Source organism: Cyprinus carpio, chromosome B8, assembly GCF_018340385.1.
Source record: "Cyprinus carpio isolate SPL01 chromosome B8, ASM1834038v1, whole genome shotgun sequence".
NCBI classification, from domain to species: Eukaryota; Metazoa; Chordata; class Actinopteri; order Cypriniformes; family Cyprinidae; genus Cyprinus; species Cyprinus carpio.
The window spans coordinates 22,839,626-22,862,817 of record NC_056604.1 but is presented as its reverse complement, the minus strand read 5'-3'; the positions used below and the strand labels follow the sequence as shown (position 1 = coordinate 22,862,817).

At 39.4% G+C, this 23,192-nt stretch overlaps 1 protein-coding gene across 1 annotated transcript in view; it reads left to right on the top strand.

Moving 5' to 3' along the window:
- The window catches only part of LOC122138271 (opsin-5-like), an 82,610-nt gene that overhangs the window by 32,779 nt on the left and 26,639 nt on the right, over positions 1-23,192 (top strand). Inside the window, exons 2-4 of the mRNA XM_042730157.1 lie at positions 14,590-14,677; positions 16,302-16,464; positions 17,527-17,654. Coding sequence (XP_042586091.1) covers positions 14,590-14,677; positions 16,302-16,464; positions 17,527-17,654 — 379 coding nt within the window. The remainder of the gene's footprint in view (positions 1-14,589; positions 14,678-16,301; positions 16,465-17,526; positions 17,655-23,192) is intronic.

Sequence of the window (23,192 nt, the reverse complement as noted above, 5' to 3'; positions counted from 1 at the left end):
ACGACCGCCATACACCTACTGGTGGCGCAGGTGGTCTCTTTGGTGGCATGGAGAGATAAATCAGCAGTCCTCCTAAGCTCAGTGATGTCATCTGCTTTAACTTCCTCGCCCTCATCTAACTCCTTTAGCAGGTCAGCTTGGTATGCTTGTAAAACAGCTGTAGTATGAAAGCACACACCAGCCTGACCAGCTGCTGTGTACCATTTGCCCACCAAGCTAAATGTAGTATGCAGTGGCTTGGAAGGCAATGCCGGGGCCCTCAGAGACAATGCCACACTGGGAGACAGATAGCTCGGGAGCGTCTGTTCAACCCGGGGCATAGCTTTGTAACCTTGCTCATTCAGTCCCATCATGTTGGAATAGTGACTAGCAGAGGGACTGAAGATACAGGCTGCCCCGGCATGGAGGTAATGGCCACGAGCGCAAAAAGTGGTTATCTAATTTGCTCTTCGGTGGCTCATTCTGTTTCTCGGCGGGCCAATCGATGTGTAACTTGGCTACCGCACAAGTGATTACATCCACTTGCTCCTCATACTGGGGAGATCTCCTCGGATCTCTCCTGTATCTGGAGGGTGAGGAAGGAGAAAGGGACTTGCCTGTCTCCATTCCCTCCACCAGATCCATTTGTGATCCCCACGAATGAAGCCATCAGCAGCGGGACCCAAGCTGCAGGGAACACTAGTTAGGGCTCCCTCCTCGAAGAGAGCCCTCTGGGAGCGGAGCGTCTGCATCGAGAGATGCTCACAATGCAGACAATCAGCCCCCTTGAGGGTTGACTGAGTGTACTCCGCTCCCAAACAAACAACGCAAAGATTGTGTGTGTCCCCACCCGTGATGAAGCGAGGGCAGGAAGTGACACACAATCTAAAATGCTGTTTGTTGCCCATCTTTGTTTCTCTCTTAGCCATACTGATATAATGCACAAGAGACAACAATAAATAGGACTGACACAGCCAGAGTGCTTACTGAATGACATAAGCTGCCGCTGTTTCCACTGCATGCACTTTTAAGCTTTTTGCTTTCTACGTCACCCTGCTTGAATGTCTCGCCACTCTGTTGGGCTGATTACATACGTAATTCAGAGCATGTCATGCTGAAGTTGTTCCTGTAGTGTTTTCCAACGCAGCTCGAGTTCCTAAAGGGAAACTTGAAAATGTTGATAATTTAGATCCTTAGAAATTTGCATGTCAAATATGATAAAGTAGGTCTTATAAAGTTTGGCTAAAATTTTATCCTGAAACATAACATAACATAACATAACATAACATAACATAACATAACATAACATAACATAACATAACATGCTTAATATATATATATATTTAGTCTGATATCAAAGCATACTGTAAATTTAAACCTCTCCAGTGGCATTTAAAGAACAATAAAACGATTGCACAGGTCCAGCACAGTGGCCATAGCTTCCCACTTGAATAAGCCATCGCATGACCAAACTAGCATGAATATCCATCCCTCCAGCATGCTGATTGGCCAGCGGTCTGTGAAAGATCAGATATGTTCCACAGTACATGTGTTGCAAACACACTGCATGCTGCTGCAGTTACACAAGACTTCTCATGAAGATTAGATGCTAGCACAATTTGAGCAAAAATAATGTTTTTTTAATGTTTTTTAACAATAAATATTGAATGGTTTACTGTATTAATCTTTTCATATTTATCATAGTTGAAAACATAACATTCAAAGATGGATTTTCATATTTTAAGATAAAGCAATAAAATCTATTTCTACATAAAAAGCAATTGATAAGTACCAATAAGACCAATAATGACCAAATGTTACTTTTATTTTAAAAAAATGCCTGTACTTAAACAAACCGATGCAGTGATGACAACAGCAGTGGGACCTCTGAACTTTGAGTATGGAATGTTCTGGACTCTAAAGCAATGATTTCCATGTCACGCATCAGCAATTCTTCCCAAAGGGCGCAGACGCTAAACATCCACAGTAATACATGACACTTTGTGATAACATCAGCCTTCCTGACGTTACCACAACTATTAACATTTTGTCCTTCTTATGTCTTGGCCAGTGGATTAGTGAAGGACAGGCGAGCGTCACCATTGGGCAAAAATCAAGCCAGACTGTGGAATGCTATAGATGCCTGCTTTGACACACTCCGGACACATATAAAAGAGCACTAATCGGATGAAAACTGAATGTCAAGTTGAGCGTTTGTAGAGAATGTTCATGTCCCACATTTTCATGCCCAGCATCGATCTGATGATGTTCAAGAGGCTGCAAGGCTATAGTCCACATTTCTACCTAAAATTAATAACATTATTTGTGTATTGAGTTTTGATCTGCTTGTCATTTTAATGTTTATTTATTAAGTTTGACATGCTGATTATGATTTTGTGTGTGTGTGTGTGTGTGTGTGTGTGTGTTTGTGTGTATCATTAACAGTGCTCATGAAAACTAAAATAATATGTTGACAGATTATATAAACTAATCTGTTATAACTCATGCATAAAAATGACATGGTACATAAATAAAACTGAGCTAACAACATTTTAACATAAACTTTACAAAAGTGAGTTGTCCAAATCTTCAGAAGAGAACGTTGGATGATTTTTTGCCACAATGTTCTGGAATGTTCTAGAAAGTTAACTTAGTTAACTTAGATTAATTAACTTAGTTAACTTAGATAACAAGTTAACTTAGATGTTACAATTTTGGTTTCAGAGCAGTAAAAGAAAGACATACCAGAAACTCTATAATACTATATAATATAACTATATTATTTCAATACTTTGTGTTATTTCATGGTTGGTTGATTGTATTTTAATTTATCAACTTCACAGGCTATTGAATGGCAGATACAGATTCAACAAACAATGCAATAGATACAAAACTTTTTTTTATAAATATACATTTTATAAAATTTAACTTAGAAAAAAGACTTAATTTTGCATACAATTATATAACATGTTCAAATGTACTTGTGACAAAAAGTGTAAGTTTTACTGAGTCTATCTTACAAAATAAGTTCTAAAATTATGAAGTTAAAATTTTAACCAATTTCGACTGTTGTTTTGTTTAATATACAGGATAGTGGTACAATATTGACAATTTAGTGGTACTTCAATAAATGCCCATGAGACTATGGAACCCCTAAAGGGACTAAAACCTTTTCCTTTGTGCCTCACTTAATTTTTTTTTCACATGTCAATGATTTCTTGTTGATGATGGCTCGCAGAGCTGAATAGTTTTCTGTTTTTTTGCTTTGGAGTTGCTCGGGTGTTTATGTCTCTGCCCATGATAATGCAGTCAGACACAGCAAAAAAAAAAAAAAAATAATAAAAAAAAAAAAATAAATAAATAAATAAATAAATTCCCTTAACATCTCTCTCCAGCTCTAGCATTTCATTAGAGCTAATAACTCTCCTGACAGCTCATGTAAATGGCCTTAAGTTATGAACACTCAAAGCACAGTTACATAGTAACAGCAATGCTGTAGTCCATTAGTAGGTGTGAAATCATTATCTTAAAGATATAGATCACCTGAAAATGTAAATTCTGTCTGTATCTTATTTATTATCTTTTTTTCCAAAATGTTTTTATTTTCTCAGAACAATTCACAGCACAATTGCTGTCAATTCACTGGTTAAAGGTTTCTATTTAACACATCTTGCAAGTTACAATATAGACAATTACAGATATATCTGTTGATTTCTTGAACCTAACAACCAATCCAAGATGTTTAAGTTAGAATCCACTCTCCGATCTGGGTTTTGTTCTGAATGCCCGCCAATATTCTAATTATTAAAAACTGTAGATGTGATGTAGATGCAAATAAGAGATTCATTGTGCAGTGTAGAGCTTCACTGATTAAACTTTGAACTTATAAACTTTTTTGAGATAGAGATGAATTGAGATGAGTGACAGCTTTTCAGTGATTATAAGGAAAGCTCTCTTTGTGTGATTTCTAGGCTGTACTCCATTCAGAATTTGAATAAATTCAATCAATAGCTTTTTTTTTCCCATCCAAAGATGCGAATATAAGTTATGCACAAAACTGGAATATCACATAAACAATAAATAAAGCACTGTTATATTGTGAATAAATCACTGTTTCCATCCAAAGAGTCAGAGAGAACAAAATTGTCCCTTCCTGTTAAACTGGCAATAATTATCACTAAAGAAAAGTAGGAGAAGCCACTGAATATAAAAATGTACATATATGATAAATTACTTGCGCCTGAGTGAGCACATAAAAACAACAAATGCTGTCATTGCTTTCAGAGGTGGATGCCTGCTGTTTGGGAGTAAAGCCGTCTAAAACAATTACACAGAAATACTTTGATAACAGACTTTGCTCAGGCATTTTAGAACGACTAAAACAACATTTAAAATGCCATGGTCTGCTGATTAGTCAAGTTATCCCGTCCCATTGTGCAAAGTCACGTGACATTTTTGATGTGCATGGTGGAAATTATTCAGTAAATGTGTTTCCCTCTCTGTTGTTTACTACGAGTTATGTTGTGACGACATTAGGGGTCTTACTTGGGAGACCGAAACCTCTCTGATTAACAGTAAATGCCAATTAAATTTGGTTAGAGGATTTTGCATGCTGAGCCACTCCTCCTGCATACGGGTATAAATACGCAACAGATGCTTTCTGGTTCATCCAGCACGACTTCCCACCGCTGCACCACTATGTCCATTGTTCCTTTGGTGCCACTCGCACAGAGTTTGGTAGCGTGGCTTGCGCTGCCCAACCAGTCTCACTGGCTCATCTGGACACTCCGACTCGGCTATGGGATTCAGTTTGCCAGGCGACCCCCCATGTTCAGCAGCGTCCTCGAGACTTCAGTGGCAGTCCAAGATGCCCCTGTCCTGCAGGAGTAGATTGCTGTCTTTTTGGCACAGGATGCAATCCTGTCCCTCCAGCAGAGATGTAGTCGGGGTGTTACAGCCCTTACTTCATTGTGCCCCAGAATGGCGCTGGCCTTCAACCAATCCTGGATCTGCAAGTTTTGTATCGGGCCCTTCACAAGCTCCCATTCAAGATACTAATGCAGAAGCATATCATCAGATGCATCCAGCCCCAGGATTGGTTTGCAGTGGTTGACCTGAAAGACGCTTACTTTCATGTCTTGATCCTTCCTCGACACAGGCTGTTCCTTTGGTTTGTGTTCGAGGGTCAGGTATGGCAGTACAGGGTCCTCCCCTTCAGGCTTTCCCTCTCCCCCATGTCTTGCCCCTTGTCCTGTTACAGGAAGTAGGCATCAGGATCCTCAACTATCTTGATGAGTGGCTCATCATGGTCCAGTTGTGAGAGTAGTTGTGCGATCACAGGTACCAGGTGCTCCGGTACCTCAGCCAGTTGGGGCTTCGGGTCAACTGGAAAAAGAGCAGGCTCTTTGCTGTGCAGAGAATCTCTTTTCTTTGTGTGAAGTTAGACTCGGTGAGTATGACGGAGCATCTCACCAATGAGCATGCCCAGTCAGTGCTGAACTGGCTGAGTTCCTTCAGAGGCAGGATGGTGGTACCACTGAAACACTTTCAGATGATCCTGGGGCATATGGTATCCGCAGCCGCAGTCACGCCATTCGGATTGCTTCACATGAGACCACATGAAAGAGTTCCGAGATGGGCATGGCACTGCGGTACACTTCGCATGGCCATCACACCAACGTGTCAACGCACAATCAGCCCCTGGATGTGGCTCCTAGACATGACGTGGCAGACTTAAGTGATCTGCCACTGGCAGTGGTAGACAGCATCCCTCATGGTAGAGCTCCCTCTATGAGACAAGCGTTTTATCATGGTCAGAGCGAAAAGATGTGATGGGGATTCAAAGATGCAGGAAATGGGTTCTTTATTAATAGTAAAAAAAAAAAAAAAAACGAACAAAAACCACCCAGAGGGAGAAAAACAGACACCAACTGAAGACTGTGACATAACCCCTACTTAAAGAAGCAGATTCCAGATGCTCCAACAAAAGTCAAAGAAATCCTGAAGGGAGGCGGAAGGAGGTGGATCAGGGGAGAGATGGCGGGCCAGGCCTCTGTAGTGGAAGAGGGCCTGGATACAGAGGAGGCCAGGGCGGAGAGTACAGGACTGCAAACATAAGGAGAATAAATAGGGAGACAAAAAAGGGTAACGAGGGAGACACAGGTGGAGTAAGTGAAACAATAATGAGGGGTCAGACAATAGACTGGAGAGCACATGGCACCAAAAACAACAATGACAAGCCATGTGCTCACAAACAGACACAGTAGTGCCCTCTGGTGGCCGTCATGGGCACCCCAGCTGAAGACTGTGACATAACCCCTCCCTAAAGAAGTGGATTCCAGGTGCTCCAACAAAAGTCAAAGAAATCCTGGAAGGAGGCAGAACAGAGATGGATCAGGGGAGGGATGTCGGGCCAGGCCCATGTAGTGGAAGAGGGCCTGGACACAGATGAGGCCAGGCCGGGGCTGGCAGGGCAGGAGGCCAGGGCGGAGTGTAAGCTCGCCAGGGCAGAGCCGGAGGGGCAGATCAGTGATGCTCTGGCCAAACAGACTTGATACCACCAGAGTCAGGTCCTCCAGGACCACCGTACTTGAAACCACCGTAGTCGGATCCTCCAGGACCACCAGATTTGGGTCCTCTAGGACCACCTGACTTGGGACGACCGCAGTCAGGTCCTCCAGAACCACCGGACTAGGGACCACCGGACTCAGGCCCTCCAGAACTACCGGACTAGTTAACAGTCTAGAGATGCCAGCAACTCGCACAGACCTTAATGGTGGGTCCGCCAAACTGGAAGCCAGCCTTAAAAGCCTTGGGCCCACCTTGTGAAGAGGTTCCAGACTGGCAGCTATTCTGTGGAGAGGCTCTGGAAAGCCAGCCATGAAGAAACAAGACTTTGGAGTGGCGGCCATGACCGAACGAGACTCTGGAGTGGCGGTCATGATGGGACGAGTCTCTGGTGTGGTGGCCATGACGGGACAAGGCTCTAGAGTGGCGGCCATGACGGGACGAGACTCTGGAGTGGTGGCCATCCTGTGTAGAGGCTCTGGGCTGACAGGAGTGGACCTTGCTGCCCTTCTCATTCTCAACCTATGCTTATGTGTGGAGGTCGAAGAGGGGTCCTGAACTTGATTTGTCTAGGAAGGTGGGGATGGGACAGTCCCTGTGGGTAGAGTCTGGTGGTGGTGTACTACCTTTCCCTCCTTGCGGAGCTGCAAGTAACTGGAGAAGTTCCAGAAATCCAACGATTCTGTCAGCTCCATCTCCCAATGCAGTAGGTGTTTGTCCAGGTTGAGGTTAAAAATGTCCTTTAGAGCAAAGTCATTGTCCCCTCCACTGCACTCCAAAACTCCAGGGCAAACTCCCTCAGGTCAGTTCTTCGTTGTCAGAGGGAGTTCAAGGTTTTGAGCTGGAGCATACGTTGGTAGAGGGGGCTGCAGGAATTGGAGGCACAGGACTGCAAACACAAGGAGAATAAATAGAGAGACAAACGAGGAGAGTAATAAGGGAGACACAGGTAGATTAACTGAAACAATAATGAGATAACAATAAGGGCGGGGTCAGACAATAGACTGGAGAGCACATGGCACCAACAAAAACAATGACAAGCCATGTGTTCACAAACAGACACACCAGCTGAAGACTGACACCTATGCTCTGAAGTGGAATCTGTTCATGAATTGGTGTTCTTCTTGCCAAAAAGACCCCCGAAGATGCACAAATGGAGTAGTGTTTTCTTTTATGTTAGAAAGGTTGGAGCATAGGCTGTCACCCTCCACCTTGAAGGTGTATGTAACTACTATCGCAGCACATCAAGATGCAGTGGACGGCTGGTCCCTGTGAAAGCATAATCTCATTGTTAGTTTCCTGAGGGGTGCCAGAATGTTGAATCCTACTAGGCCACCCCTGGTGCCCTTCTGGGATCTTGCTACCATCCTGGCTGGCCTTCAGAGTGATCCCTTTGAGCTGCTGGAGTCAGTAGAGCTAAAAATCCTGTCTGCTAAGACAGGGCTCCTGACCGCAGATCTGGGACCTCCAAGCATTTTTGGTGAGCGAAGAGTGCCTTGTGTTCGGGCCAGCCTACTCTCATGTTGTCCTGAGACCCCAGCCTGGAAACATGCCCAAGGTTCCCACTACACCCTTCCGCGATCAGGTGGTGAACCTGCAAGCACTGCCCCCAGAAAAGGAAGTTTGGCCAAATGGATAGTGGATGCCATCGCCTTGGCGTACCTCTCTGGCAGACATCTGTAGAGCTGCAGGCTGGGCGACACCAAACACCTTTGTGAGATTCTACAGCCTCCACGTTGAGCTGGTTTCTTCCCGTGTGTTGGGTAATAGGTAATTAGTGGGAAGGGCCGGTGTCACACTTGCAGCACTATTCCCCCTCACACAGGGATGCAAGCGACTCACACCCCCAATAAAATTCCCACAACAGCAAAACAATCTTTATCATCATTCATAACCACCAATAGTCAGACCCTGCAGAGCAGTTTGACACCAGGACCAGTATCGGTGTTAGCATGCCTAGTTCCCAGTCAGCCCCTGTACTGGGCTAGGTGTCCATATGGCTTGATTCCCTGCGGGCGATCCCATATGTGTATTCTTCCATGGTAAGTTTTCCCTCTCAGTGAACCCGTGTCTTCCCTTAGACAGACCCATTCTGTCAGTCTTTTCTGGCAGCTCTTCCATCCTTGCTTTCAGGTAGGACCTGCCTCAGAGATCCATTCCATATGTAGTACTTCCCCAGGCCTGGGTCAGTCCATATCAGTGTCTCCACATGATACCCCCCCTACGGGCAGGATGTGATCTCCGTAGCACCCTTCTATGGAAGGCTTGCTTCCCCATCGTTGCCGCCATGGTGTAACAACCAGTGCTGGGAAGGTTACTTTGGAAATGTAATAGGTTACAGATTACAAGTTAACCTATTTAAAATGTAATAGTAGTGTAACTTTTTCAGTTACTTTATTAAAGCAATGTAACTGATTACTTTTGATTACTTTTTGATTACTTTTCTAAATATCTAAAGAATGTTTATTTTCAACTGTTAATCATTTTCCACTATTTAAACCATGCAGGGTTAACCTTACAGTAGTGCTCAACACTGTCAGACTTTCAAAATCCTTTATCACTTGAATTAAGATGATCAAATTTGAACACTTCCACCACAAAATCAGACTTTAGTACTGCCTTTTACTTTGAGACTGATCTGAAGTTCAATGCAGATTTAAAATCATAAGAAATTGTTTTCTGATACTGTTTTTGAAACCAAATCTTTGCATAACTACAGGAATCACTGCATCTAACAATGGTTTGGAAAAAAAAAATAGTTAATTTAAAAATAATATTAAATAAAAGCATATACATCAACTCAAATATGGTTATCAAATAAGCATGTGTCCTATTCTGTGTACTAAACTCCTGAAACATTGGTGACTTTTTGAAACATTGCTGTCTCTTTGTATATGATATGACGATAGTTTTCTCAAAATAAGTAAAATGCTCATGAAGTAATATAAATAAAGGTGACTTGACTTGACTTGAAAAAAAAAGAAACTGACTCCGCTCAGACATTCTGCAAAATATCAATGAAAGAAATACAAACGACAAGGGAGAATGATGGGTTTAACAATTTCACATTGATGCAAGTACATGATTGGACTACAGATGTTGAAATGTTTAGTAGTGTGTAGCAGTTAATGATGTATATGCTAATTACATAATTATTCAAATGCTAAACACAGACAGATGTTTATTTCATATGTTTGCATTTTTGCAACTCATTTCTGAATAGTATGAATGTCTAGTTGTTTCTAACCCATCTGTGCAGTCTCAAGCCAGGGCTTATCTGTTTCTTCAGCTTATTAGGGTAGTACTCATTACATTCTATTCAGGTCTTGAGCAGGAAACTGGTTTTGGCATTATGACAGCTTTTTGATGGAATTACTCCTTCAGGATTTGAATACAGGTGGAGAGACGTGCTCGGTGTGAGCTGGTAATGAGTCTTCTCACTGCCACAGAGCAAGAATCATGTGAGATGAGCGTGCAGGAGCTCTGCTTATTTTGTCATTTTGTTACATAAAACAAACAACTGTGTGATGCTTAGTGTTCCTTGAAAGACCATATATGGAGCCTCACTGTACAAAAATAACTACATTTATCTAGCATAAATGGCTTTTTAAACCCAGGCTCATTGGAAATATGTGATTAATATGTAATCATGTAATCCACAAAAAGTAACTTTAATCTGATTATGAACATTTAAAAATGTAATATTCTCTAATTACAAGTACTTTATTTTTGGAATCTGACTACATAATCTAGACTGCATGTAATCAGTTTCTACCCAGTAGCATCCATATGTATGGCTTTTTTGACATGGTAAACTTTCTTGGTAGCTCACCTGGTACAACATTTCTCTCTCACAGGTACAAGTCCTGTGAAACTCGAATCACAACACTCCACAAAAGAGCTCAAAGCCTCGTACAAGCAAGCTAAAATTAGCAAATGTATTTTTAGCTCGCATTTGCTTTTGTAACCTCTGTCGGTTAGGTTTAATGTAGGTGTGACGCTACTTTCAAATGCAACAGAGCATTAACCTTATAGTGCTACTCACTGGAACCTTAATTTCCAAACTGCCATAATACGAACAGCCACCAGCACAATAAAATGTTGCCACAGTTACATTTAAAAGTTTGGAAGAAAACAAAATGCCCTGTTTAAAGACACTCACTCGATAATTTACTTTGAAAGTGCATTGAATCGTGCTACAAGCAATGCAGTATCATTTTGTAAAAATGTACCCACAGGCTCAGAGTCATTTCTATGAAATATTTTGTCTTAGGCTGACAAAAAAGTTTGGGAAACCCCTAATCAAACAGAGTTGTTTGAACACTAGCTTCATAAAGAACAATGTGTTGATTTGTTAAGGGTTTGCTATAGCCCCCAGCACGCATTTCAGTATGAATAAATGATCAATTTACCATTTTGGGATTATTGTATCAATTTATGCCCTTTTTTGTTATCACTTGTTATGTAATATTAGAAACTCATCTTTTTAATATAAACTATTACACAAATCCAATATCTTTGCTTTGCCACAGGCAAAGATTGCAGAATTTACTTTATATTGACATTATGTAATGAAATTTAAATCCAAATTAAAATATCTCTTTGCCAATAAATAATTTGCTTAAGAGCAAATCTTTAGTTTCTCTGATGAATTTATTGCAGTGTAAAAGATGATGCTGTTAACGTATTAATACACTCATCTCACTTAATGTGCTCTGCACTGTAGACATTACCCATATCCATTCTTTATAATGTGCAATTGTTCCTTAACACATTTCCAATATGTTTATTGAACTTGCAATTTGAGTTCATAGAAAGAGGTCCAATTTGACATGCCAGTTTTTGCCAGAACACTGATTTTGAGTTAACATTAGGGTGATTAGAGTAGACTTTATCATAATTCATTCTAAATGTAATATTTATTATGAATTCTGTTGACGCGGACATATGAATCAAAGTCAGATTATAATGCAGCAGAAATTATTTCATTATGGTTTAGAGCAAGGATCCTCAAATCTGGCTCACGAGATCCACTTTCCTGCAGAGTTTAGTTCTAGACCTAACCAAACACACCTGAGCATGCTAAACAATGTCTTCAAGATCATTAGAAAATCACAGGTACTGTAGGTGAGTTTGATCAGGGTTGGAGCTAAACTTTGCAGAAAAGTGGATTTCACGAGCCAGATTTGAGTGTCCCTGGTGTAGAAGGACAATATGGAGATGCAATACTGTTGTAGTTTAGGTTAGCAACAGTTTTTAAATAAAAATAACTTTGAATAAAACAAGGTATTAAAAGTGACAACAAATAAAACAGCACATAAATCAATTGTAAATGAAGAAAAAATAAAGAGCTTATTTATATATTACACCGCAATGCTGTGTGTCTGCATAGGCTATGGGTTTCATTTAATCCAGAATGCATTTACTGTAAGCATGAATTTACTGAATGCATTTACTGTAAGCAGAGAGAAACAGACAGATACACTGCAACTACACTGAATGCGATTAATTAAATGTAATGTATTTGTTTATTTTATTTGAATTTGATTATTCATTAAATACAAAATGGCTTGTTCAGACACTTTAAAATGTCAATAATTGACTTGAGGAAATATTTTGCGTTAGTAAACATGCAACACTTTTTTCAGCAAACTTGAAACTCAAGTATGATTAATTTAGATTTAGCCAAATATTTATTGTTTAAGATATTTCAGACATGCATAAATAATTTTCAATTGGAGTGAATTAACTGTAGTTAGACATTTAGTTAGCTATTTATTTAGAAAAGTCAACTAATCAAATAATCACATTACAAGACATGTTGTACATTCAAAAATTCAAGTTGACTAAAAAAGTAGTGTTACAAAGAAAAATGAATTATGACGATCATTCAAAAAAATTCTATGTATCCCAATTTTCTTAACAATTTCCTCTTTAAAATGTACATGAACCTTTTTTTAAACTTACATTTTGTATGTTTGTGCCTGTCTTTCTTATAGTTTTTATACATGGCATTAGATTATGGCTCTCACTACCTTTTAAAAAGAACATTCCATGAAATTTCCAAGAAATATTAGAATATTCTAAAAAGAGCACTTGTCCTCAGTTTACATAAAAGAAAATATGTATGTACCCTTCTGCAGCCAACCGTTAAATAAAATAAAAGAGAAAAATCACAAACAAACAGAAAACTGATGTTTTCTGCCAACATGAACTGAAACAGTGCTGGACATAGTGTGTTTTGCTGGATTTTGCTGTCAGCGCATAAGTGATGTCCTTCTTTGTTTAGCACTATGGACACATCACCAATGTTCATGTGACAACACATTCAAAATTTGGCTTTTTATTCATTTAAATTGGGTAAGAATGTTTTAACAAAAATTATAAACAAAGAAAAGTAGAAATGATTAGCATTCTATAATACTTCTAGGTCACTTATCAAATCAAGAATCCAGTATTATAAAATGATTTGCATTTTATTAATCTTTCATGCTGATTAAACTGTGCCTGTCATTTGTATCTGCTTGCATCTGTATAAAAGTGACTCATTATCCTGACAGAGATGCAAGCTGTGTCCCTACACCTCAGGCACAGGCTGAAGCATCACTCCTCCATTTCATAACAGCTGAGTTGACATTTATCAGCCTCCAGAAAGTAGGCCGTTTGCACAGTTTGGTCATTGACTCCTCCAGCTCTGTATAGATAGTAAGATGCTTTGCCTTTGAATTGATATCAGTGTATGAATATCTTTATGTCTCTATTCTGATATTCACACACATATGCACTGTATAAGTGTTTACATGTGTGTGTTTTCAGGAGGATTTAAGGACAGGAAACAAAGAAAGTTTTTGTGAGCTTCTAGTGGAAAAAAATGTTTTATTTTTTGAGAGGGAAAAGATACTGGACATTTAATTCTGATTGGACAATTGTGGCATTCTCTGGTCAAATATTTGGTTTAATAACCATTAAACTGTATTAGCTATTTCCCCAGGCAAACTATTTCCTACATAGCTGTTTTTAGTTTCATGCTTTTTCCATATTTGACTGTTTATCTATGGGTTCTTGTGTCTCAAGGGTAGATTTTTATAAGAACCAATAAATTAAATAAAAATAAAAGTTTTTTTTTCTTCTTTTTGTTACATGAAAGCCACAGAGACTGACAAATAATATTTATTTATTTATTTACCATGTCCTCATCATTTATTCTTTATACTTTCAATTGTACTAGCTTTTGCAAGGCACTGCTTCTCAAATTAGAGTTATCAAATGAAATCATTATTTCTTGCCCAAGTTGTAAAATCTGTGGATCCATGAAGCACTGTTATTGTTACTGTCAAGCTTTATTAGAAAAACAAACTGAACTTTATGACGTACAGTATTTGCTCAAAATCTCAACCTCCCTTGTTTTTTTTTTTTTTGTTTTTTTTTATAATAAAACATTCATAATTTATTGATTCTCCCTAATTCTTCTTTGTTGTTAAACACACAAACTCACTGCAGTTCCTTCACAGTTTGTGGAATCAGTAATAGACAGTTACAATTTTCAAGTAATCTACCCAGCACTGGTTACAGTATACAGTATTTACATTTTAAAAGTGACATTATTCATTTAAACACAGTACATAATATGAGATGTGGTGGAAATTACATAAAAAGAAATGACATTTCAGAAACACATCACAAAAATGATTCTCCATTTCAGTGGACAAATTGAACTAGGACAGTTTATTTTCTGCCCATACATTCAAAGAAATCCATTTTCATTCCCTGTTCCCTCCTTTAGATGTTTCATAAAACAATTGGACTGGACATTTTTGTGCGAGTGGGAATCTGGCTCTTTTCACCGAGAGATGAGCTGCTAATCTCAACTGTAATGGACTCACCACAAAGCTCATTGTACCACAAAGTCCCATGTTTCAGCCCTGAAAACCCTCAGCTCGCTCATGAATGCTTGATTCTTGTTCCTGTTTTACCACAACTTTAGCCTCATCCTTTCCCCACTGTTCATCTAAACTTCTTGTCTTTTCTTTTCTTTTTCTGCAGATGGGAAATACCACAGAAACTTCCCATTTTGTTTCCAAAATCCCAAAGGAGCACGATGTCTTCATGGGTTCTTTATACACAACCTTCTGTGAGTCCATTCACTTACAACTGAATTATTATTATTATTATTATTATTATTATTATTATTATTATTATTTTTACATTATTTATGGACTTTTTAACCTTTATTTATAGAACAGTCGAGAGACAGTAAAGTTGAGGAAGAGAGAGGAGAAATGGCATGAGGATTTTTTCATGTTGATATCATACGGTTTATTATCATATGGTTTTTACAAATATAATAAATTATTGATATTTTACAGCCTGAACCAACCTTGCCTTGTCATAAAAATCTCATATTACCCTATGTTTTAGGAGACTTTACCTTGATACACAAACATGAGGGTCTAGGGGTCCTATCTGCATGTTGGTTGGACCACACATGACTTTGTTGGTTACCCAAAATGACAAATATTATTTTTTATATTAAAAATATAAATGAATTAGTAAAGATGACACCAAAAGACTTCTTCCAAAAATATTTTTTTCTTTTCAAGAGTTCTTATGTTATCAGGTGGGTTTGTGTCTCCCTTACATTCTTGGAATTTATGCCCCTCTTGACTTTATCAAAATGAATTTTAATTCAGAAATGAAAGACATTTTCATCATAGCAGAGTTGTATTAAAGTCATTGTATTTACAGTATGAACTGCATTTGCAATGTATGTTTGTATAAATTACAGGATAGAACAAAAACACATTGATCCAGATACCAAAATATACTTCATGTTAAACAGGAGCACTCAGCTTGAAAGTATAGCCTTAATGCTTAGTCTGATTGTCTTTATTTTTGTTGCGAAACTAAAAATTCCTAGAATGGTTAGCTGTCCCTATTGAAAAATAAATACACTAAAATGTATTTAAAATACATTTATTTCATGCTAATTATGCTACAATTACATTTTTATATTTATGTGTTAAATAAAATGTCCTGCAATTGTACTTTTAGTATATTAAACTGGTATACTTAAAGTCTGCTACACTCTTGAAAATAAAGGTGCTTCACGATGCCATTGAAGAACCTTTTTGTCTAAATGGTTCCATAAACCTTTAGCATCTAAAGAACCTTTTTATTTAATCACTTAACATCATTACCTGCAAAATATTGCTAAATAAGCATCATAAAACTTACCATAAGGATGTGAGGTTATGTATTTGATTAACTGAACAAAAATAAATCCAAAACCACCGTTTTAAAAACGGGAATGCAATTTCTGAGGGAACCCATGACAAAGTAGCCTTGATGGCTTGACGTCACAATTAAATATGTGTTTCATTTCACTTTGTTAAATTTAAGTTTAAGTTTCTCATTAGAACACAATCATGTAACACTTAGGCTATATTTATACATTTTGTATATTTTTTTCCAAAATGTGATGCTTGAGATACAGCTATATTGTCAAAGTTAAAGTCTCAAGGGATGTAAGATCAAAACTTCAGAGGTCATTGGCAAACGGAGCAAGAGGACATATAACAGTTTAAAGGGTGACTTCAAATCCATGCCAGAATAAATCATCGCAGTTTCAGGTCTTGCAAAGCTGTCAGAGTAATAACAAAACAGTAAAATTGGGTTGCAGGGTATTTACTACAAGGAAAAACAAAGTGCTTGTGGTAGTGACTATTCACCAAATGTATTTTTTTCCCTCTTTTTAGGTATTCTGTCACTCTTGGGAAATGGCATCCTGCTCCTTGTTGCGTATCGTAAGAGATCATCTCTCAAGCCGGCAGAATTCTTCATCATAAATTTATCTATTAGTGACCTTGGGATGACAGTTACTCTCTTTCCCTTGGCGATTCCATCCACCTTTGCTCACAAGTAGGCAGACGCCACAAGAAGTCTGTGCTAAAATATGTTCACCCCCGTATCAGAGACAGTCTAAAGCATCTCTGATGCATCATTTTATTGACACAGGACCAAAGCTGCAGCAGAACTGCCTAACACTGTGCCACAATGTGACAAATGTTATACAGCTGGATATTGCAGTTGAGTAGGATACCTACACCTACTAGCAACCAACAGTACAGCATTTCATGACATTTTATTATGCTGCGGATGGTTGAGACACAGTGTTAGACCTTGCTGTTTTCATGACAATCAGAATATGTCTTGTTTTATGTGCTGGCACTAGAATCATCAACATACAGTATGGAAGCCTTTTTTAATCTCAAGGGTAAAAATAAAACTGATAATTCTGAGAAAAAGTTTAAAATAAATAGTCTCATTGTGTTATTAATTTCAAGAAAAAGTCAGAATTAATTATTATTACAAAAAAAGTCACAGTTGTGAGATATAAAATCACATTGTAAAATATAAAAATCACAAGAAATAAAGGCAATGTGAGATAATTTATATTGTGAGATATAAAGTCATAATTATGTAAAATAATGTTGCAATTAAAATGGCATTTGTGAGATATAGTCACAATTGCGAGACATAAAATCACATTGTGAGATGCGAAAACCTAAGGAGTTGTGAAATACAAAATTATATTATGAGATATAATATTGCAAACATGAGAAATAAATTAGCAATTGTGAAATATAGTAATAAAATCACATTGTGAGATAAAAAATCACAATCACAAGAAATAAAATTATAAAATAAAAATTATTAAATTAAAGATTTAAAATCATATTGTGAGCTAAAAGTATTCAATTATTACAATTATTCAGTTATTAACTTTTTTTAACTGGCTTCCATAACAATGTGCATGTGTTGCCACACATCAAAACTCTGTGGCAATGTTGTTGTTGTTTTTTTTCAGCCATTTCAGATCTGGCTTCTGTGCCATATTTGTAATGTAAAGATGGCTTTACTGAAAATCCCCAAAATGACTGTCCATTACTTTCTTTACTTGCCTCTCTCTCATTGTCTCAGGTGGCTGTTTGGAGAGCTGACATGTTTATACTATGCTGTATGTGGCGTCCTCTTCGGCTTATCCAGCCTGACAAATCTCACCGCTCTGTCTTCCGTCTGCTGCCTCAAAGTCTGCTTCCCAAACTATGGTATTGTTCCTCAACACCTTTCACACCACAATACATTTATCTTCCACCCTGGCCTTCCTCCATATCTTAATTAAAAATCAAATGTAGCTGCATGAATCCCTTCTGTCCTGCCGCGATGCACCCTAAAGGGAAATTCATTACCTTATGGCTTTCAGTGTGATTATTGGATATTCTACCTTTTATCAGGCTCTAGATGCCCACTGTTCATTTGGCTTTTGGTCAGTACTCCCACGTCTGGACATGTGCGGTTGGCCTCATTAGAGTTCATTAAGTTTGTCAGTTTCAGCATTTCAAGTTCAAGTTCAAGTTTCAGTTCAAATACTTTTTTTTGTCATTCTAGCCTTACAACAAGTGTCCAGCAGAACAATGTTGTGTTTCTCCAAGCCCAATGCTCAATGCATAATAATGCAAACTATTATGTACATTGAGCATTGGGCTTGGAGAAACTGATCGGATTTGACTGACTGATGAAAAGATGTGTGTGTGTGAGAGAGGAGATGGAGCAGTTTAACAGCATGTGGGTGAGCTAGAGAACAGAGATTAAGATGGCAAGGAGGACAGCAGGTGAACAGATGGATTCTGTAAGCGGAAGAGAAGCAAACATATTTGGGATGCAGTTGAAGCCTTATTTTAGAGGGCATGTTGCCAGATAGGTCTTTAGCTCTGCACCTGATAGATGTCATTATTATAGAGTAATATAGTATATTATAGTTTGTTGTGGGAAAGCTATTGGGGGCCTTTTTTAAATTCCACTGTGCTACTTTTCCATATTCTATGTAAGTGTAAAGGAAACAGGTCAATTTAGCTCAAAGGGAATCATTTAAGATTTTAAAGGGAATTTGAACAGAATCACTGTTTCACGGCTGATCACTGAAACGGCCAGCGATTCACTGAACGAGCCGTTTAACATCAAATCTGCGCTGGATATTAATATCCACAGTATAGTGAAAACACTATAAATTAGCACAGTAACAAGATCGGCAGTTTAAGACATTAACTTGTGAGCACAAAACACAAGATACTTCTCTTTTCAATATGAATAAGGCTTTATTAGATAAATCTAAGACATATAAACTAATCTAACACATAAGCACACGCACTCACACATTCACACAAGTTGTAGGAAGATAGAAAGTTAGGAAAGAATGAGTTTAAGAGAATGAGAATGTGAAATCCCAAGTTTACAGCAATACGTGAAATTGCATAGACATGAACAACCATTAATCACTTAATTAACCCTCGCACTGAGTTCATCAATGAGGTTAAAATTATATTAGATAACACCAGTACAGATGTGAGTCTGGAGGTTACTTGCGTTGCCTGTTTAACGGGGTTCCCTTTTGTTGTCGCTGAAAAGGGGGTTTCCCGAGGTTGCTGATTGGCTGGAAGTTCAGTAGTCATTGAAGTGACGTCTTGGGAAGCCCGTGGTTGGGCGTTGGCTGAAGATGCGGAGTTGTGGGCTGGCTGAAGTTGAACGGGCAGTCGAGGTCAGACTCTGAGACACGGCGTTACAAAACTTAACTCAGAACACGAACTCTCAAACGGAAAAGAAAAGAAACTAAAGTAAAAGAACAGAAGTAAAGTTTGACGAGACTAGGTGGTGTTTCTTCTCATTGTGGCTAAGTAGCAGCAGGCGTGCAGGCCGAAGCACGCTGGAACGGCGCTCAAAGAACGCTAAAAGTGATGACAAAGCATGACTTAAAGCAGGCTAAAAGCCGGCATGACTGATAGCAAAAGCTAAAAAAGCTAAAAGCTAAAAGCATGACTAAAAGCTTAAACTACAAGCAAAGCTAAAAGCAGGCTAAAAGCCGGCATGACTGATAGCAAAAGCTAAACGAGAGCTAAAAGCTAAAAGCAAAATTTGATGGTGTCCTGAGTATTTAAACTTGCCTTTTGGCCACACCTCAAATGTTGTCTTGACCAATTAGATATTGTCTTTTCTCGGTGTGTTGCGATGTTTGTCCCACCCATTCATAAATCATATGTTATCTTATCAAGCACGAGGTCCGAATTTTCCCGCTCTTGCATGGTATAATTTTAGACATGATTCCTATGACAAGAATATGATACATTTGACAAATAACTGATGGTCAGAAACGTTTCAAGCAAGAAGATTCGAACACACACATACTAAACATGAATATGATCCCTTAAGCTATTCAAGAGTTATTTAAAAAGACATACACAATAAGTGATTAGAAACATTATAATCAAATGTGTGGGTTCATGTATGATATGGAGTTGAGCAATGGACTGATATCCATTTAGAAGTCTTTTTTGAGTTCATTTTGGTGCATATATGCATTGGAAGGCATTCTCTGTGCCATTCTGTGGATTAAGGATATGTCCTGTGAAGACCAGAGGGGTTAACAGGTCTCCTTAGGAATTTCAGTCTGGTTTTGCTAGGTGGGGGGAAGTCAATCCAACGATCTTGTTTACTCTCATGGCTTTACATGTGAGGGTCAGACTGTCCATCTCTTCGATTACTTGCCCCAAATTAGACAATCTCTTCTTCGAATTGAAATTGTCAATAATTGTTCTAATGGTGTTAATGTTGAAAGCTGTTCTGTGAAAGAGTTGGTTGGTTATCAGACTGTGGTGCTAGAAGTTGATTTACAACATCCTGCCTTTCTGTGGAATTCGGCTCATGTTTCAACCAGGCTCCCGATCGAATCTTTAATTTGTCTGGTTCACGCTACATATCCCCCCTTCGATCGGCAAGGTGTTTAGCTGAAGACATCGTCGATCGCTGGAGAAACAAAGGCAGAAGAAGCAGACAAACACAGCAAACAACAAGACAACAACTCCATGACAGTTACTGTACTGGTGCAGGCATCAGGTTATTTAGGTACACGTAGTTAAGTTCAATTAGTCAATGTAGTTTAGTACATTGAGGATAATTTAGATCATTTTGAAAATCATTGTTTTATTTTGATTCGCCAATCAAATTTGTGGTTAACTTTGTTTGGTTCTTCTAGGTTGTCTTAACTTAAACGTTTACCGTTAATTTTCTAGTAACATCATTTGCAATGAAATGAGTTGACCTATCGTGCATGGAGCTCTCCGGCTTCCATTCAGTTTAGAGTGGCTGGCGGATATTAGGTGTGAGTCAATCCTAATATCAGACCTTCGACCCTTGCAGGGTGTCTAGGTGTTTCACCTACTCAGGAAAGAGGGGAAGGAGAAGGATAGGTAAAAGAAGAACAAAACAAAACAAACAAAACAAAGCTGCTGTGGGTTTTCCTAGCATGGCTTACAACTGCTGTTGAGCTAGGATGTCATGTGCAGCTAGTGTGTCATGCACCTTAACTTAGTGTCAGATGTTATAACCTATTGTGAGGATGGCTGCATGTTTCTTCATGGTGGGTAAATGTAACTTTGTTACGCTAAAATTTGGATATTCTACCTGTGGGAAGAATATGTTTGTTGAATGTGTTATCAGTAGATGTGGTTACCTCTGGGTGTAGGTAATGTTGTGTGTTTTAAAGGTGCAGTGTATGTGTGGTCAGATCTGTTTCAGTCTGTGTTGTCTCCCCCCTTTGCTTGTATGTCACTGAAGACTGGCTTCTCTGCATCCTTGGCTTGGATGAGGGCGTGTCCATGGTCTAATGGGGGTCAGTCCAGCAAGGCAGGAAGTTCTTTAGCAGACAGTCGGAGGCAGTTCAGCAGGGCTGTGTGAAGCTGGGTTGCAAAACTTTGTCTCCTATGTTGCACTCTTCTTGTGATGCCTTCTGGCTGTGGCAGACTTTCTGACCTTCTGTGCTCTGGTGGTCGCTGTTGCACAGACAGGAATGTGGTTCTTGGAGTTGGAGTTAATTTCACAGTTTGTTAGTAAGCGTTGGGAGACTGAGGTGATGTTCTTTAGTACCTCAGATTTTTTTATCAACGGTTGGCCGTGAAAGACTTGCTCTGATCACCGGTGGTTGTTGAACAGGTGCTTGTCATCTCTGATGTGGTGTACCAGGTGATCACCGGCCTTCCGTTCTGTTGCTGGTCACAGCAAGCATGACTCAACTTTGTGGTCATAAGTGTGAAACTGGTCTTGAAGGAACTCTTTCAGTTGTCTCATGACTTGTTCCATGTCTTCTGACGGTAAGCTGTCATGTTCATGTGAATACTCAGCACTGTGCATGTCTGAGTGGTGCTGAGGTGGGTTTTGTTGTCGTTTACCCACACGACTTGCTCTTGGATGAGTCAAGTGATTACCTTTGGATGTCTGGTTAGGTTTCCAGTTGTTGTTATCCTTTTGGTTTCTTGAGAAGCATGGCTGGTCCCATGTATTTTTCCAGCGGTTGGGCTGAAAGTGGTTGTGGACATGGGTGTCACGTTCTCTGTGCTCTTGATGGAAGACTCTGGTGTTGTGATGCCACTGGGTGTCGTCCAGTGCAAGGCTTGAGTCTTTGTTGACAGAGTTCAAGAGTGTGGAGGTTTTGTTACCTTTCTTTGAGGCCATCTTCTTCTTGTTATAGGCCTTCTGTGTTAGGTCACGCAACTGTTGGATGGTCATGGAGTGTGGACAGGCCATGACGCCTAGATGGTGGCTGACTCCAGGGTGCAGATTCTTTAGGAAGAGGCTTTTGAAGTTCACATCCTCTTCAAGATCAGGCTTGTTGTGTGCACCAAAGTAGGCTTGTCAGAGTCGGTTGTAGTAAGCTTGTGGAGTCTCTTGTCGACCTTGTTTGGTTTCCAAGGCAGTCAACAGTCCATGTTCAGACTCTGGGTCTGTAAACTCTTTAATCAGGACCTCACGAAGTCACTGGTAGTTTGACTTTGTTTAACTGGGCTGTCGATCTAGGAAGTTTCGTACCTCAGGACTGGATGTGGCTCTGAGGATGTATAATCGGTCTCTGTCAGTCACATGAGGTCTCATTTCCAGATGAAATTCTAAAAATAACAACAAATCAAATATCTCGTGGCCCTCTGTGGAGTTCGGGTTGAACCTGCTGATGTTTTCAGACAGCTTGTTGAGGTCTTTGATGGTCATCCCGTGTGCAGCTCTAAGGTCTTGGACGGGAGGTTTTCTTTCGTTGGCAGGAAAGGGTTGTGTGGCGAAGGCAGGAGAGGTTTTGGGTTGTGGCCCTTCGCTCCTTTCGTCATATGCCAGTTCTTGGACCTGGGACTCTGCTTTGCTCAGCAGTGATGAGGCTAAGAGAAGTTTCTCTTTTCTTGGTTCTTGTTTCTGCTTGTAAGCATATTGGAGTTCTTTTCTGACCATGTAGAGCTCATCGTTGGTATCGTCTAGTTGTTGGGTCAGATTGTCCGTTTCAGTTCTGTACCTTTCAAGGTGGTCTTTCAAAGCACTGATTTCAGAATTCTTGTCTCTAATGGCATTCTTGGTTTTCTCTAGTAGCTGTTCGGCATACTGGAGTCTGTTTACCAGGTCTCTCTGGGCAGCCGTTGCATGTTGCTGGTTGAGCTGAGCTGCTGCCAGGGCTGCTTGGAGCTTCTTTACTTGTTCCGTTGTTTCCTGCTCCCTCTCGTTGGGTCCTTTTAGTTGATCTTGAACTTTCACTTCCAGCTTGTCTACGCAATGTTGAG